Source organism: Limulus polyphemus, unplaced genomic scaffold (assembly GCF_000517525.1).
Source record: "Limulus polyphemus unplaced genomic scaffold, Limulus_polyphemus-2.1.2 Scaffold74, whole genome shotgun sequence".
In the NCBI taxonomy this organism is placed as follows: domain Eukaryota; kingdom Metazoa; phylum Arthropoda; class Merostomata; order Xiphosura; family Limulidae; genus Limulus; species Limulus polyphemus.
The window spans coordinates 503,770-517,339 of NW_013665684.1; the positions used below are offsets into that span (position 1 = coordinate 503,770).

General features: G+C 30.7%; 1 protein-coding gene across 2 annotated transcripts in view; it reads left to right on the forward strand.

The window, feature by feature from the left end:
* Positions 1 to 13,570, forward strand: part of LOC106466519 (protein sickie-like) — a 104,416-nt gene that overhangs the window by 82,545 nt on the left and 8,301 nt on the right. For both annotated transcript variants that reach the window (XM_022394996.1, XM_022395004.1), the window contains exons 15-25: positions 525 to 712; positions 5,026 to 5,182; positions 5,887 to 6,046; positions 6,397 to 6,503; positions 7,165 to 7,254; positions 7,658 to 7,751; positions 9,243 to 9,317; positions 9,928 to 10,099; positions 11,151 to 11,261; positions 11,850 to 11,954; positions 12,567 to 12,638. In XM_022394996.1, the coding sequence (XP_022250704.1) occupies positions 525 to 712; positions 5,026 to 5,182; positions 5,887 to 6,046; positions 6,397 to 6,503; positions 7,165 to 7,254; positions 7,658 to 7,751; positions 9,243 to 9,317; positions 9,928 to 10,099; positions 11,151 to 11,261; positions 11,850 to 11,954; positions 12,567 to 12,638 (1,331 nt within the window). The remainder of the gene's footprint in view (positions 1 to 524; positions 713 to 5,025; positions 5,183 to 5,886; positions 6,047 to 6,396; positions 6,504 to 7,164; positions 7,255 to 7,657; positions 7,752 to 9,242; positions 9,318 to 9,927; positions 10,100 to 11,150; positions 11,262 to 11,849; positions 11,955 to 12,566; positions 12,639 to 13,570) is intronic.

Here is a 13,570-nt window from a genome sequence, read left to right on the forward strand (position 1 = left end):
GTTTAACATAAAACCTGTCCAGGGCCACTCTGTGATCCCAGTCCCGGGCCGCTTAGCCATCCCAATCCGCCCCTGAAAGTTGTTTCGTTTTTGTGAAGGATGTAATGTTGAATTCTTTAACTTATTTAAAACTAGTTACCCACTTATGTGTCGACGTAATTTAGTTTAACTTATTCATAACAGAGATTAGGTAATTTTATTTCATAGTAAACACTGATGTTGGCTTTATCACATTGTATAATAAAACTAGTAATAAGCCTTTTACAAACAGTTGTTAAATATAGTAAAGTAGAGAAAATGTTTGATTTTCAAGTATAAATACAACCTTTTCAAAGGCAATAATAGCACACTGTTGAAGTCAGGTTATTAAGATTTTTTCATACAATACACAACTTCAGAATTTCATTATTGAACACTGATTGTAAATATAGTTTATTGTATTTTATGTATTTATAGCTTTATTCAGACTCTTTACAATCACACCTAATCACTACATTTTTAGTAATTCCATTTCATGTTGATAGCTCCGGAGTTCTTTCAGCAAAGCATTTTCTCGAAGTAAAAAAAACAAAAATGGCTCTGTATCTGATGTGGAAGATTTGAAACAGTTTTTGTCAGATTCTTCTACTCCTAGTTCTCCGTCTTTTGGATTCCATCACGTGAATAGCCAAATACTAAGTCAAACTATCAAATCCTCACATTCATCATCTGCGTAAGTATATGTTTGGTGTGCAATTAAGTTTTTTTATTGACAAAGAGAGCGTAAGTGTAAAGTGTAAAGTAAGTGCACGTTACTGGAACTTGAACTTTTGCATGCAAAGGATACAGTAACTAATGGTGACTGTCAGAAAGAGATAGTGCTAATAGGACTAGAAATAGTGGCTTAAATTGGAATATGTAGATTCTGTTAAGTAGCATATTTAAGCACTTACCTTGTGTAGATGAGGAACTAGGAGAGGGAAAGAAAACAAAAGGGACAGATAGGGATGGGAATGAAAAACATAAAGAGGATATAGTTAGAGATGATTCTTCAGTATGACACGTGGATAGTTTAAAATTGAATAATAAAAACAAACCTCATTAATTAACGGAGCCTCTAAATTAGAAAACAACAAATATATATATTTTTTAATTTCGTAGTTTATACATTTCATTTTATACTTTCAGCACATAGCCTCTTAACAACAATATTAAATTATACTTTTCTTGCTAAGCAATATTATATGAAAGCCATTGTTGGAACACATTATTATCAAAACGCACTGGCTATTCTATATATTAGAAGTTGTTATATAAGGAACCACTTATTTTCTATGTGGTTTTGCGCTAGGTTACCTCATTAAAAAGATGCGCGCGCCCGCACATACGTGCGTGGATAAGTAATAATACCAAGGTGCACACCTTCATGGTCCACTTAGTATTTGTGCAAAATTTCAGGTTTCTAGGTTCTTTCCTCTTGAAGTTATGGTGGTCACACACACACACACACACAGACCCACAAAAACTCCCTTTTATTATTATAGATTGTCTTCTATTATAAAGAAACGGTTGTTGTACATATCACAGTTATTTTTCTAATTGTCTGAATGTTGAATACACAGTGTGAAAATCTTTATGGATTTTTGTTTGTGATGCCATTCAATAGATGGCGCCACATTCTACACATACATATTCGGCCACATACATAAATACATATTTACCTACTACGTCCTTTATAGTAAAATAACAGTTTAGCCTACCATTAAAACTACTTCTGTACTTTGTTCCTACACTATACATTTCTCTATACCTTATATTTTTCTTCAACATTCTGACCCTCACCACTGTCTAGTCCTAGTTTAAAGCTCCTTTACAGTTGAGTTAATACACCTTGCAAACAAGCCAGTCCCTACCCTGTATTAATGTAAACCAGTTTTCCAAAAAAAACGCTCCCTTTAGGCATTTCACTGATTCTACAAATCCATCCAGCTCGTCCTTACACATCAATCTAATATTCAGCTCCAGTGATCTACTTAGAATTTCATCCCTATAATTAACATTTGACAGAATTAACTTATTATGGCTATTTTCTTTAAATGCCTTTATCAGTTCATTGTACTTAACAATAAAGCTACTCTGATCTTTCCTTCCCTACATCATTAGCCCCTAGGTGCACTAAAAAGACTGCATCACTGCTAACACCCTTCACTATATCATTTTCTCTCCACCCCTGCCCCTGGATAGCATAATCTAATTATTTTCTTCCTATTTATCCCCCCCCCCCGACTATTCGGAGGACAAGTCAGAGGGAAAGTTACCTTTATAAACAGGCTACATCCCGTAAAGGAGCAACAAAAGTATATATGTAATACTTTTATACTAAAATAGGTTCAGAATACACACACTGGCATAGTCATCTAGAATAAATCAACGTAATAACCTAGGCGAAGCCGGGTACTTTCGCTAGTTTTAAATAAAAGAACCCTCTCACAACAAGAACGTGACTTTCACTAGGACTGTACATGAGAGTTAGATTATATGTTTATTGATGTAATTTTTAATTGTACTACTGAGAAACTGAAGTTCTTAAAAAATCATATTTTTTCAATAAAGGGTACCACATTTACTTCATGTTACTGGTTGAAACTTGAAACGTTTCCTGAGTAAAGTAGAATACCACATGCTCCTAATCTCTCATCATGCAAATGAAATGTATAAAATACTAATTTTTCTCATTTAATACGTTTATTTGTAGTTAAGCACAAAGCTACACAAAGGGCTATCTGTGCTCTGCCCACCACGGGTATTGAAACCCAGTTTTTAGTGTTGTAAGTCCGCAGACATACCGCTGTGCCACTGGGAGGCAGATGGAAACAAGATGATAACATTAATTCTGGGCTTGTTAAGTAAAAATTGGGAAGTTTCAAGAATGATAAAGCACTTTGGCCAGATAATATTTTCCTCAAGGTTGTGAAGGAGGTTAATGATCAGATATGTAAGCCATTTGCTGCTTTTTTTTTCTTTCTTTTTTTTTATATAAGTCTTTGAATATGAGAATGGAAGTTGGCTTATGTTACAACTTTTTTCTAAAGAGAGTTCATAAAAATTGTTCCAGCAATTATAGACCTTATTAGCCTTACATCAGTTGTGGGAAAAATTTTTAAAAGTCTTATAAAAGATGCTTTCCAAGGTAATTTAACAAAGTTTAAAATTTTATTCAATTTTCCACATGGCTTCACTAGAGGAAAATCTTGCCTTACTAATCACTTGACATTTTGTTTTGTAAATGTTACTGCTTACTTAAATAAGGATACAGGTATGGATTTGGTATATCTAGATTTTCAGAAAACATTTAACAAGGTGCCTCATAAAGGGCTGGTTAAAAATGCTCTCTTTAGGTGTGGGGGATTGTTTGGCTCAGTGAATAGAAAACTGGCTGGGTGGAAGAAAGCAGAGGGTTGTTATAAATGGAGTTCAATCAAACTGTATTTTAGTCATGGTTCAATGTTTGTTGATTGATTTACATCAGTAACATAGATGAAAGAATTGCTCAATAAATTATTTAAATTTACTGATGATATTAAGACTTAAAGTGTTGCTGGTTGTGAGGATGATGATGCTGCTTTGCTAAAGGATTTGGATTATTTGGTGAGTTTGGCAAATAAATGGTAGATGGCTTTTAATTATAATGAATGCAAGGAAATATATATGGGATATCATTATTTGAATTATGAGTATAATTCTGATGAGAATAACCTTAACAATGTTATGGGGGAAAATAATATTTGTCTTCTAATTGATCAGCCTCTTAAACCATCCAAGCAATGTGCTGTTGCTAGTGGCAGGACAAATAGTATTTTAAGTTGTACCTACAGAAATATTGTATATAACCTAATGAGGCTAGTTATAGTTTTTTTTTATAGGTCATTGATTAGACTATATTTGAAGTATTGTGCTCAGTCTTGGTTGTCTACCTTCGGAAGAACATTGAATTTTTGAAAATGGTTCAGAGGAAGGCTATTAGAATGATACCTAGGATGGAAGGGTTGTCATATGAGGACAGATTAAGATCTCTGAAATGATTTTTTCTTGAAAAAATAAGGGATAAAAAGGATCTGATTGAGGTGTTTAAAATTGTGAAGGAAATTGATAGTGTTGTTGCACAATCTTTTTTTTCTATTTAATGGTAAGAATAATAAAACTAGGGTACACAAATATATATTTTGTCAGGGTAGGAGTCATGTTCAGCTAAGCCAGTTTTACTTTTCTAACTAGGTTGTTAGCTTTTGAAATGGGTTGCCTTAAGATATTTATGGAAGCTGTTAATTTAAGGGAGCTTACCAGAAGGCTTGATAAATATTTGAATGATAAGCACTAGCTTTTGAGTGTTTTAGTTTAGTTTAGCGATTGGGATGGCCTAGATGAGCCAACGGGTTTCTTGCTGTTCTTAAATGTATTTATATCTAAAAATTTTAACTAAAGACTTACCTAAGATTTTTGAATTACTTTAAAGTTTTATTATTTTCATTAGGATAAAAAAATCACTTTGAAGAACTCTATACTTCAATTTATTGTAAAAGCTTTGAAATAATATTAACTTCTTTGTTTTATGTTTTAAAATATCTTCTGTAAGTTATTTATTTCAACAAACTGCTGAATACATTTTACTCCAATATACTTTAAGCATTTCAACCAATTTAAAATTATATGTACTTTATTTATTTTAACAATGCTAAAAAATTTGTATGAAACAAGCTCTTAAAGATTTTCTTTGTTTTTGGGAATGTATTTTATATTTTACTAGATGAATTAGTAAAGTTTCAAACATATAACATTAACACATGCTGATTTAGAAGGTGTGAATAATGGTGTAAAACTCATTAGATGAAAAACATTGGCACAAGAAATGTAAATATTCTTTCTGAGTACATTACATACACAAATATTGGCACAAGAGTAGTATTTAAAACATACAAATATCGCTAGAATTAAACATAGGTTGAAAGTTGTTTGTTAGTGTTCATTTTTTAAGCTCATTCCATTCAGGTTGCATGAAAAGGATGAAGAGATATCTTTAGAACTGGTCAACAGTTTAAAGAAGCAACTCAGAGACAAGGAAATGGTGATCACAGACATTCGTCTGGAAGCTCTAACATCTGCCCAGCAGCTAGAAGCATTAAAAGAAACTGTCAACAGAATGCAGGTATTTAAATAGAACTTACTGGATTAGTTGTCTCCTAAACCTACATACATGTGATGCAGCATTGGCAGACTAACAAAAATTTTTTGTAATGTAGGATGCAAACTCTTCTGGTAAGAATTTTTTCGAGGACAAGTATTCTAGTTTAATTATTCTTTAAATTCATCTGGTTTGTGATATATGTACATACACAATCACACACACACACACACTCACATGAAATTAATTTGAATTTTTATCTTTATGCAAAATGCATAGGAGATGCTGACAAAAAGTAATTATGTCTCTCAAAGAAGCAAACATACCTTAATTTTCTTACCTATGATAGATTATTTTATCACAAAATTTTTGAAGTCATGAATTTACCCTTTTCAGGTATTTCTATAGAAAATATAAATATTTATTTTTAGTACCACATACCTTTCATATATATGTATATATAAATATATACATATATATAAATGTATATATTACATGTATATAAATCTTGTTTTCTGTAAATGTGCCAGTCATTTAGGAAAAAACTAGAAAATTTCTGTCCATTAAATATTATTATTATTATTGAAATAATTGTATCAAGTATAGTACCTATGAATTATAGATATTTATAACATTTTAAGGTAACGTATTATCATGCTGATTTTTTGCTTATGAATATAAAACACAATTTTGTTATCTTTCATCTTCTTTTGTCAATATTTTCTTAGAATGAAATGGTGACTTTGAAACAAGACAATAGTCAGCTACAAAAACTGGTATCTGTCAACTCTCTCACATCTTCTCAGAGTTCTCTACCTCAGATAAATAGTGTTGAAAGTCTAGAGAAGAGATTAAGTACCTCAACACCCTCAGAATCACCCTGTACTGGTAAGATACTTACTTTATTGTGCCTCAAATAAAATGTTAAAAGTCTTAGATGAGGTTGTTATTGTCAACTAGATTTTAATGTTTAATGAAAATTTATAGTTATATACACATGATATAAAAGGTATTTATAAAACTAATTTCTTTTCACACTATGAAAATAACTTATGGAAATCAGTTTTGACATATAAGAAATTAAAAAAAAAGTCAGTTCAAATATTTTTATATTTTGAATGGTCATGAAGAATGTATTTTATATGGTGGTTTGATATACATATTCTGAATATTTTTCTATGCTACCCTAAAAGTATTTGGTTCAAAAACAAATTTGTATTTTGTATTTCTTCTCATAGATACATTTTTCAGTCATACAGCAAATAATCATGATGGAAAACATGTCACCATATCAGTATTTCTAGGTCTTCATGGTGATTGTACCAAATTCAAAACACAAAATGAGGTAAAGATACATTTATTTTCAACTCTTGTAAATATTTTCATGTTATAGATGAGAGAATTTAAAATAATGTAATTCCTTTGGAATATGTAACATTTTAACATTTTGATTAAATGTAAAGGTATTGGTATTGACAAAATTATGAAAGTAGCAAGGGTGTGTCTATGGGAGTGGTGTGGGAACAAACCCCATTGGAGAGCTCTGACCCCCATCAACCCCCCATCTGAAATATAGTCTTTTAAGATTTTCAACTTCTCTACAGTGTAACTCCCACTGATATTATATTGTTTTTTCTGGCCATCAAACTCACTCTATTCCCCCTTATGCTCTCCCTAAATAAAATATCCCAGAAATGACACTTGAATGTGGATATGAATAAGCAGTTGTTCATGATACTAAACACATCAACATATAATTAATTTTATCTCATAGAATATGTTTTTGTCTTATATTTGTAATAAAAACTTATTTTTGTTTTCTTAACATAAATTAACAACATATACGTGGGTTCTTGTTAGGTTATTAAATGCCACACTACATTAATTTTGAAATGAATTTGTTGAAAGAATCTACTACTCTCAAAATATTTGATGGTGGGTGTTGCTGTGAGAATAGCAAAAATAAATCAAATACCAGGTTTAACCATTATGTGATTTCTTTCTAGAACACCAGTGAAGTTGTTATTGGAGATTTAATAGTCAATGCTAACATGAGGTGGGACGTAATGGACAGTGTAGTAAAACAGACATTTAAGGTACAAAAATTCGACATTTTGTGTAAAAAAAAAGTGTATTAAAGGAATGTCAGTTTTAATTCGGTTTTCATTTATGACAACTAAACTATTGAAATTTTGTTGATAATTAACCTTCAAAATAAAAAATGTGGATTTAGTCTATCTTACTGGTTAATTGACATTTTTGAATAGGAATAAAAATCGCTGTACTGTAAAACTATTTTTTGTCTGTATATCATCTTCTCTTTCTACAAAATAAACATTTATTTTCCAAAATTCATCATGTTTTTAATACATAAAGCTTTTTGCATAAGTTTTTTTTTAAAACTACTTAGGTGATGGATATGTAAAATTATAAATAATAAAATCTGTAATTTAAACATTTGTTTGTTCTGAATTTTCTGTTTGTTTTTTTTCTTAACAGGAATATCTCCAAATGGTTGATCCCCTGTCAAATCTGGGTTTAAATACTGAAAGTATTTTAAGTTACTGTATGGGAGAAATTGTACGAGAAAAAGGTATTAATTAAGTTTATCAATTATTTTCACCACATGGACAATATTACTAATATTGGAAAATTTCATACAGTGCAATTAGATATAATTGTTCATATGGTATGATTTAATAGGATAATCTTTTCTGATGTTATCTGTTTACTTAGCTATTGATATATAATATATATATAACTAGTAAGGCAAATATACAAGTTGTCTTCATGAAGGAAAATATATGAACACAACACATTTTCCTTATGTATATATGTATATATTTCCATTTTGCAAATAGCCATGAATTTTGGATATTGTTTAGGTAATAATAAATAATACTTTATAGATAATATTCAAATTAATTCATGGCTATTTTTTCCTTCTATAATAAAGTGCCCTTACATACTTGCAACTTAAATTTGAATAGTATTTTAATCAATGTGTTTAAAACTGAATAATATTTTAACACCTTTTTTAAAAATTTGCCACACTTGAAATAACTATTAATTTCACCTTTCCAAAACTAGTTTAGAATACTTCTTTAGTAAGTTATATATATATATATATAGAGTTGATTTTTTTTTCTAAATTTCTGTGAAGTTGTTATTATAGTTATGATAACCTTTGAATGGGATGTTTGAAGGCGTAAACATGTACTGATCCTTTTTGCTTAGGTAAAAATTACATACTTCATTGGCTAACCTTATGTCTGTGTCTACTCCCCATGGTGGGGCAAGGCCATCTTAAGGAATGGCACAAGTACTTGTAGAAGTTGGTTTGAGTTGAGAATTCTCTTTCTTTTATATGTTGTTTGAAATAATGATGTAGGTAATATAAGGTATGTAGAATACAGCATTAGGACTCTAGTCTGTCTTGAAAATATGGTAATACCTTATTATTTCTTTGGCCACTGTCTTTGTGTGAATGTGTATTTTTAGTTTATCTTTTTTTCTTCCTTTGCGGACATGATTGAAAACCTCTCTCCAGTCCCTGCAGCCAGTTTGAATCCAAATAAATATAGAGGTCAGCCAATAGACAAAATACATTACACTATTGTGAATAACGATTATCTTATTTGTTTACTTGTATCTGATTGTGTCCCCTTTCTGTTCAAGTTCATTATAATTATCTGAATAACATTTTCAGGTGTTTTGGTGAAACTTGATTCTTATTTATTAGACATCACTCTACCTGAATACCACAAATTCAAAGATATTATCATAGCAATAAGGAGAGTATTATTCTTATGTATAAGTGAAGTTACCCCAAAGTGTTCCAATTTCTTCATCAAGTGTCGGAAGTTGGCTTAACTTAGAATGTATTATCATAGCAATAAGGAGAGTATTATTCTTATGTATAAGTGAAGTTACCTCAAAGTGTCCCAATTTCTTCATCAAGTGTCAGAAGTTGGCTCAACTTAGAATGTTTTTTTTCTTCTATGTGAACATATGTTTGTATATCACTATAAATATCTAGTTAGATGTGAAAGAACTTGCTTCTAAAAACATTTTTATCTAACAGATTCTGAAGATCCTGAGTTGTTGCCCTGTGATTGCATTGTGGCTAATAACATGCAAATACAAATAACCCTTAAAGGTTAGTTTATTTTTCTGCTGTCTATTTTGCAGACTTTTGAAATTATGTTGTTTTGGAATTATAAGAAATTTTATTCAGGTCTGTTTCATTGGGCTTGTCTTCTTAATTTAGCATTTATAGATACGGATACTCAAACAAATTACTGTAATAATCGAAGTTTAAACTCTGTTTCCTGTCTAACAAACAAAATACATAATTCACTTTCTGAAACATCTACTTAGCTAAATATTGGAACTGTTCAACACTCCTTACTGTTTGTATGATTCAATAGGTTGTGAAAGATGGGTGTAGTTGTTACTTATTAACAACATTGTTTCAATCTCTTTTTTTTTCTTTCTTTTTTTTGTCCAACCAGCTTGATACATGTTTGATTCTCTCTGTGTGGAGTATGTTTAAAAAATAAGAGATACAGTTTGCAGCATCGTTTCAAACATAATCTAATATACAATTATTTCATAATTAGATGCTACTATCATTCATTTTTGTGTCGAAAAATTCTTATAATTAGAATTTTCTTAGTTTGTTTCACATACACATGTTTATCATTGACTTGAATTAGTCCAGCATGTTTGTATCAAAACATTTACTTTCAATTTTCTTTTTAAAACAGGAACAAATCAGAATTCTGTTGATGGTCTCACATTTGAAACACTGATTCCCAAGTCCGTAATTCAGCGTTATGTGTCATTATTGACGGATCACAGAAGGATAATTTTGTGTGGGCCAAGTGGTACAGGTAAAACCTATCTTGCCCAGAAGTTGGCAGAGTTTCTAATTTTGAGGTATGTATTTTACTTTAAAGAATACCTTGAAAGAATTTAACAAAATGTACTGGCAAAAGTAACAGAAAATTTAGTTTAAGATAGTGTGTTTGTTTGTTTACATTATTAAAAGTATGCCATTGTTTTTTCTTCAAATATTTTAATATTTTGCATGATGATCACAAATTACAATCAAAGGCATCATTAGAATTTAAAGATTTAGTTTTATAATGAATTTCAGTATAAGAAGATCACTGACAAATTCCCCTATATACATCTTTATGAACACACTGTGAAAATACAACCTGTGACACGCAAGATTGGTGTTTGAATGGCTGCAACATAAGTTGTGAGCTAACAAAATGTAACACAGATATGTTAGTTAATGCACAATATTAGTTGTATTTTATGCTATTTGCATAGACATAATAAAATGTGACTTCACTATTAAAAGTAAACAGAATTTTGAATTGGAAAACTGCATGTGTTCTGTGGTACTAGAAAACACAAAAAACTTGTGTGTTTATATTGCTACAACAATTTGTTGTGTTATGTTCACACAAGTCTTTGTTTGGAGAACAGAACTTGTGTTGTTGTGAAATGACAGTGTTTTTGCTAATTTATAACAGAACCTTTTCCTTACAGTTTCCTACTGCAGTAGTAGAGCCCAAGATCCTTCCTTATATAAAAGACAGCTCCAAATCAAATGTATACACATATTGTGAATGCATAAGAAATTCAATAATTATATAACAAATAACCAGCAAGGCAAATAAAGTGTAGATGTATACTTTCTATTCATTCCTCTACCAGAAGTCCTATGTAACTAATTATGATTTCAGTGAATGTGATGAAACAGTAGTTAATAGTTAAAATATTCTCTCGTAAAACAAGTTGTATATAGTTAAACATAAGTTGTATATAGTTAAACTGAGGAACGGAATAATTATAAAACCTGTTATAATCAAGAGTTTATTATTATGACATGAATCGTTTGTAGTCAATATTTTTACTTAATAGAATAAGAAAGATATTGCTACTTTGTCCATATATATTTCTCTGTTTTAATTAGAAATATGAAAGAAATCAGTCCTGGTGCTATTGCAACATTTGGAGTTGACCACAAGTCGGCTAAAGAGCTTCGACATTATCTATCTAATGTAGCAGAGCAATGTGAGAGTAGGTAAGATAAAGAACAAAGAAGCATTTCTTCTTAGCTGAAGGAGTTTCTTAGACTTAAAAATGCTTTTTTGCATTTATAAACATATATAATGAGTATTCGTTGATAGATTGTTTAGGCAGAGTATTCATGATGAAATTTAGTTGAATGGACAGCAGCTTGCCTGTTGTGTAAACACAAGTATAGAGGACAATGTTTCGAAAGTCTTTCACCTTCAGATATGAATATTTAAATGAAATATCTCAAACTGAAACTACCATAATGAGTTTTAAGTTTTCTTACATAAAACAATTTTGTAGCATTGAAAAAAAAAACATGTTTTCCATTTCTTAATTGTAGGATGTATGAAACAGATTTGCTTAACCTAATCATGTTTAAATGGCATATTTGAATAATATGAAAACTATTTGAATCTGTGGACACCTGCGCACAAAAGTAATGGCTGTAAATTAATTTTGAAACATTGTTGTAAATATTTTTGCAGCTATTTCCTGCAGCATTATAATTTTTGTTAATGTTATTGAACTTCTCTTATAAATAAGTATCTTATTATAAGTATCTTCATGAATGATTTGAATACCTGTCTTTCAGTAATCCTTCTGATCTCCCTGCTGTAATAATCCTAGACAATCTTCAACATGTGGGTTCCCTAGGAGAAGTGTTCAATGGTTTTCTCAGTGCCAAATATCAAACATGGTTGGTATTACTTTTCCATTTTCTTTGTGCCTTACTTCTTCAGAGCAAGTATGCTTGATAATTTCAGCTATAGATTTTTTTTTTCTCTAGACTTATAATGCACACAATTGTTGTTATTATTTCGAAGGAAGCCCGGCATGGCCAGTTGGTTAGGGTGCTCGACTCGCAATCTGTGGGTCGCGGGTTCGATTCCTCGTCCCAACAAACATGCTCCCCCTTTCAGCCGTGGTGATGACTAGCTGCCTTCCCTCTAGTCTTTCACTGCTAAAATAGGGATGGCTAGTGCAGATAGTGCAAAATTCAAAATAAATCATTTCAAAGGAATATTACAAACCAAAAATTAATTAATAAGTGTTCAACAAAATGTATGTAAATGATCTTTTTCAATTATATTTGAGTTCTGTATAATAAATTGATTAAAAATAGAAATAATTTTGTAGTATAATTAATTTTTTTATGAGTTTTTATAACTTTGAATAAAGATATTTTGCAATTCTGATAGTTATTCATTTATAATTCAGTTTCTAATTTAAAAGAATCTGACTTGCACACACATACATGACAGTTTAGGACTAAGGTTTGTTAAAATATCTATTTTTGTTTCATGTTTAGTCCATATATTATTGGAACAATGAACCAAACCAACTGCTCAACAACAAATCTCCAATTGCATCATAACTTCAGGTGAGTACTGTGCAAAACAGTTTTAGAATAATATTATGTACATAAGATCATAAATGTTCACGTAAAGATTTTATAACATAATTACAACTTTAGGTAAAATTATGTAACTTAATCAGGGGTGGATCCAGGATTTTCCATAAAGGGGTGTATTATTCTTCTATCAGGTCATAAAAGCTTTTTCAAAAAATTCAGGTTACATTGTCACCTTAGGTTATATAAAAACTGTTTGTTCACAGGCTCATTTATTTTATTTGAGACAATCAGGAGCACTAAGCTGTTAACCCAAACTGTTCATTATGTAGTTCACTGGAAAAGGTGGTTGTTATCTTCTAACCACCTGCCCTCTGGATCTGTGATAATTACAATTTCAGACAAGAGTACGTAATATAATTACAGCTTCAGGCTAGAATTATGTACGTCCTAACAATTTTATTTAGAGATTGTGGTACAGAGTTACACACAAGATAAATATTAGGCTAGGTTTACGTAATGTAGAAGAAAGTATGGATATGTGACATCATCATTATACAACATCAAGAATTTCACAGTCTATTGTAAAGGGTATTTATCATTACCAGAACTCCAAGTAATTGTAACTTAAGATCATCAGAGTTTCAGATAAATATTGTTATGACAGCGGAAGTCACGTGATGCTAGTAACACATCATGAGATTCTAGAAAGATCATGTCCATTGGTCAAACCTCGAGTTTTCTCCAGACGCCCTCTATTTTGTATATATAAGACCGGCGAGAAGTGACGGCATAGAGATGAATAATTGCAGATTGAAGAGATAGGGACGGACAATTGAGTCAAGTGCAGTAGTAATAAAGTGCGTGAATCGTTCGTTATGAATTATAGCGTGGGTTTAAGTTGAAGTGTCTGTAGAAATTAAGTGTATTGCAGAGTTGAATTGAGAAAGAATAAACTAGTT